General features: G+C 32.2%; 1 protein-coding gene across 1 annotated transcript in view; it reads left to right on the top strand.

The window, feature by feature from the left end:
- The window catches only part of LOC145248658 (actinia tenebrosa protease inhibitors-like), a 53,553-nt gene that overhangs the window by 46,982 nt on the left and 1,571 nt on the right, over positions 1-5,000 (top strand). The window contains exon 3 of the mRNA XM_080110327.1: positions 382-592. Coding sequence (XP_079966453.1) covers positions 382-592 — 211 coding nt within the window. The remainder of the gene's footprint in view (positions 1-381; positions 593-5,000) is intronic.

Here is a 5,000-nt window from a genome sequence, read left to right as displayed (position 1 = left end):
CGAGTACTTTCGACTGAATTATCCCAGTCGTTAACGAGCGTTATTTTTTTTTTTTTAAATGTCTGTTGAGTTAAACTGAGTGGCTATGTAGTCATCTGTTTATTTTTAATCATCAAATTTATTTTCCCCAAGTAAACATTTCTGTGAACTATTTTAAGGTAAATATTTTATTAACTTAAAATACCTTTTTCGCTTCGATTACATATTTCTGTTATCGAAATTTCTAGTAACTTACACACCGATAATCGGCCATGAACTGGTTCCTCGGGATTTTTCTGCAAGCTAATAACAACATATGTAAAGATAAAGATTAAAGCCGACCCATATCCTAATCTTTATATCGAAAGGTATTAAAAATATCTCTTTCTTTTCTTTTAACAGTTTGTTCTATGGAAGTTCGATCCGGTAACTGTCGACAAAAGATGAAAAGATGGTATTACGGCAAGCTCGAAGGACGTTGTTTGTCTTTTAACTACACTGGTTGCGGGGGAAATGCGAATTCATTCGAATCGGAAATGGAATGTGCGGGAACCTGCGGAGATATTTGCAACCAAAAAATTGACCATGGATCTTGCTTGGCACATTTCAAAAGGTAGGTTTGTTTTTCGCTTAATGAAGGATAGGCACGGAGTCGGTTTAAAGTGGGAACACATAAATCCTCGAGGACAAACCCTGACTGCTAAAATAACACGGATTGGTTACAATGATCTTCGTAAAACTGGTCTTCACCTGTTTGCTAACAGTTATCTTACTTTCCGTTTCCTTTAAAATCTGAAAAGCACAGTTGCAAGTAATAAGTAATTTATTGTGTTGACATTAATGCTTAAATTAATGTTCGTTTAGATTTTACTCAAGATCTTAGAATCCTCTGCAAAATCTAATCTAATCCAAGAAACTTCTGTAAAATGTAATCTAATCTAAATTCTTGTTTTAATGTGTTTTCAACCACTCTGAAGAGGTATGGTACTTCGAAATATTCTGTGAGTGAATCACTATAAATGCTCCCTATCTTGGGTTGAGCATACTGGTGAGTGGAATAACAAACTGCCGCTTTCGTATAAAGCAATGCTTTTTGTGGGAACAAATACAGCTAACGTGTTTAGACAATGTTTAAACATTGTAATTTCGCATACCTATCTTAGCAGCCGCCAAATTGCGTAACGGTTAGAAGCGTCGATTTCCGACTAGGCAGTCGTGTTTCAATCCTGGCTTGAGGTAGTTGCGCACTGAAAAATCATAATATAGCCGAAACGGTTTGTTTGTGGATGACTGTATATCCATATATATATATATATATATATATATTCTAAAACGGAAGTTATACAACACGTAGTATCTCTGTTTAATCATTCTTTTCTTTTTTTCCTGCTCATGATCGTCCTTGTGTTTCTGTTAAACATATCCGCATGCGCTTTTTTGTTCGATTCTTTGCGAGTACTTTCGACTGAATTCTCCCTGTCATCATCGAGTTTTTTTTTTGTTTTTCTTATGTCTGCTGAGTTTAAACTGAGTGGAAATTTATAGGTGAATTTCAGTCGAAAGTACTTGCAAAATATTGGAAAAATGTTTTTCGTTCCTCATAGTAGAATAAGCCAGCAGCATTAACTCTAGGCGAAGTGACCTAGGAAGAAGAAATATTATGCCAGAAATATGGCAAAACCGGTTATGCAAATGAGTTTTGTAATTATTTATGCAAATCAGTTGTCCCATTAGCCGATTACTGGATGGAGTAAATATCAGCTAAAACATTAATGTCTCGAAAAAAAAAATGGTTGTGGTAAAATTTCTTCTATTCTCCAGTTCCGTGTTAATGGTTCTCCTGTTATTGTTGTCTCTCATAAAATCTCTGCTAGAGATTAATTCTCAGGTTCCTCATGGCCTTTATTCCAGTTAGTCCTATTATTCGCCCCTCTATCTGTAGATTTTTTTTTTATCCTGATAAGGGCTTCTTCTTCTTCTTCTTCTTCTTCTTCTTCTTCTTCTTCTTCTTCATCTCTCTCTCTCTGTCTCTCTGTCGTATATAAGAGACCCGAATATGAGAACAACGGATATACGCGAGATTTTCTCTGGTCCCAAATTGGAGCCTGTGTTAACGTACAGTGTAACCCGGATATAAGGGGACCCGGATATTAGAGAGCGGTATATATGGGTAAAACTGATAATATATTTATACATACGTATCTAATTAATTTATTCAATTTAGTTAAACAAAATTACCATTGGCCGCGACAAGAAATCTACTGTTTCAATATAAAAAAATATCATCACATAACCATAGCCGCTGGTCTTTATTGAGGCAAGTCTTTTAATGAAAGGAGAAAGAAAATTTGGAAGGTTTTTTAAACTTTAATTTTTTTTATTGTGGGTTTTTGGAAATAAGTGTTAGGGTCACTATAAACAACTTCGTTAAATTCAGTGGCTTTTATTTTGGGATATTTTTATTATTGTCGTTGATGGAAACAAAATTCAGCTATGTTACAAAAATTCAAAGAAACAAATTATATTTTATATAGTGATTCAGTCACTTGATTGACGCGTTCTTATCACACCTGGCTATAAATATAATCATCTAAACCGTTGTGATCATACCCAATTATGCCAGAAATATGGCAAAACCGGTTATGCAAATTAGTTTTGTCATTATTTATGCAAAGCAGTTGTCCCATTAACCGATTACTTGATGGAGTAAATATCAGCTAAAACATTAATGTCTCGAAAAAAAAAAAATGGTTGTGGTAAAATCTCTTCTATTCTCCAGTTCCGTTTTAATGGTTCTCCTGTTATTGTTGTCTCTCATAAAATCTCTGCTAGAGATTAATTCTCATGTTCCTCATGGCCGTTATTCCAGTTAGTCATATTATTCGCCCCTCTATCTGTAGATTTTTTTTATCCTGATAAGGGCTTCTTCTTCTTCTTCTTCTTCTTCTTCTTCTTCTTCCTCTTCTTCTTCTTCTTCTTCTTCTTCTTCTTCTCTCTCTCTCTCTCTCTCTCTCTCTGTCTCTCTGTCGTATATAAGAGACCCGAATATGAGAACAACGGATATACGCGAGATTTTCTCTGGTCCCAAATTAGAGCCTGTGTTAATGAACAGTGTAAACCGGATATAAGAACCCCAGGTATAAGGAATACTCAGATATAAGAGAGCTGTAATGACCGGGTAAGACGTCTCTTATATTCGGGTTACACTGATTGATATATATATATATATATATATATATATATATATATATATACGTATCTAATTAATTTATTCAATTTAGTTAAATAAAATTACCATTAGTCGCGACAAGAAATCTATTGTTTCAATATAAAAAATATCATCAGATAACTATAGCCTCTGGTCTTTATTGAGGCAAATCTTTTAATGAAAGAAAAAATAAAATTTGGAAGGTTTTTTTAAACTTTAATTTTTTTATTGTGGGTTTTTGGAAATAAGTGTTAGGTCACTATAAACAACTTCGTTAAATTCAGTGGCTTTTATTTTGGGATATTTTTAACCTATATATATATAAAAATATGGTAAAAACGGTTATTAACCGATTACTGGATGGAGTAAATATCAGCTAAAACATTAATGTCTCGAAAAAAAAAATGGTTGTGGTAAAATTTCTTCTATTCTCCAGTTCCGTGTTAATGGTTCTCCTGTTATTGTTGTCTCTCATAAAATCTCGGCTAGAGATTAATTCTCATGTTCCTCATGGCCGTTATTCCAGTTAGTCATATTATTCGCCCGTTCTATATGGAGAATTATTTTTATTTTTATCTTGGTAAGGGCTTCTTCTTCTTCTTCTTCTTCTTCTTCTTCTTCTTTTCTCTCTCTCTCTCTCTCTCTCTCTCTCTCTCTCTCTCTCTCGAATATAAGAAAAAGGGATAGAAGAGAGATTTTCTCTGGACCCATATTAGTGCTTGTGTTAATGTACAGTGTAACCCGGATATAAGAACCCCGGATATAAGAGTAAACTGGATATAAAAGAACTGTAGGGCCCTGAGAAAATCTCTTATACCCGGGTTACACTTCCAATACAATTACTGATTCTGAACTAAATTCCCGAATCCGATACAATTACCGATTCCGATTCTTTATAAATTTCTAATTATTTAACTATAAGATTGTTATTTTCCCCGATTTTCGTAAAAACACTTGTTAAATATGCAGATATTTTCCTAAACGTCAAAATACACTTGTGGCACGTGATCTGTCGATTTTAGTTTTACTGGTATTTTAAAATCAATGAAATATTTATTATTTTATCATTATTGCCAGAAATTGAAGATGTTACTTTTAACAAAATCAAATAAAAAAGACGACTAAAAGAATCGTATTGGCATCGGAAAATAGATATCAATTTTTCCGATTCCGATATTCCAAATTTGCTGATTTTTCTGATTCCTGATTCCGATTAATCGTCTCAACACTAATATATATATATATATATATATATATATATATATATATATATATATATATATATATATATATATATATACTGTTTTATGGGACAGAATTCCACCAAAGTGCTCGATTACAAAGAAAAAATTTCAATATAAGGGCTTAATATTTATCTATTTTATTTATTTATTTATTTTACTGTGAGAGCCGAACAACAAATGAAGACACTACATAAAGGAAATTTTTAAAGAGTGTTCTAAATGCAGTCAAATTAACGCATGAAATAATTTAGCTAAAGTGAAAACAGATATTTAGGCAATTTTTAATTAAAGAGTTAGGAATTTTTACGGCTATATAAAAGAATACCACAAACTCAAATATATATTTAAAAAAAAGGCCTAGACATTACAATTCAGTAAATGAAATAAAAATAGTTTATATAAGAATACCCTGACTATAAGATCACTTAGAACCTGATACCAAAGCGTATAAAAATATCATATAATATATATATAAAGAAATATAAAAAATATAATAAAATATTAAAGTAAAGATTCAGGAGTTACCCCCCTTTAATTAAAATAAAAGAAAGGAGACCAAAACTTTAAAG

This window comes from Euprymna scolopes, chromosome 27 (assembly GCF_053919585.1).
Source record: "Euprymna scolopes isolate OS-2025 chromosome 27, ASM5391958v1, whole genome shotgun sequence".
Lineage (NCBI taxonomy): Eukaryota > Metazoa > Mollusca > Cephalopoda > Sepiida > Sepiolidae > Euprymna > Euprymna scolopes.
Note: the sequence above shows the minus strand (reverse complement) of the source record. Positions and strands in the feature narration are given on the sequence as shown.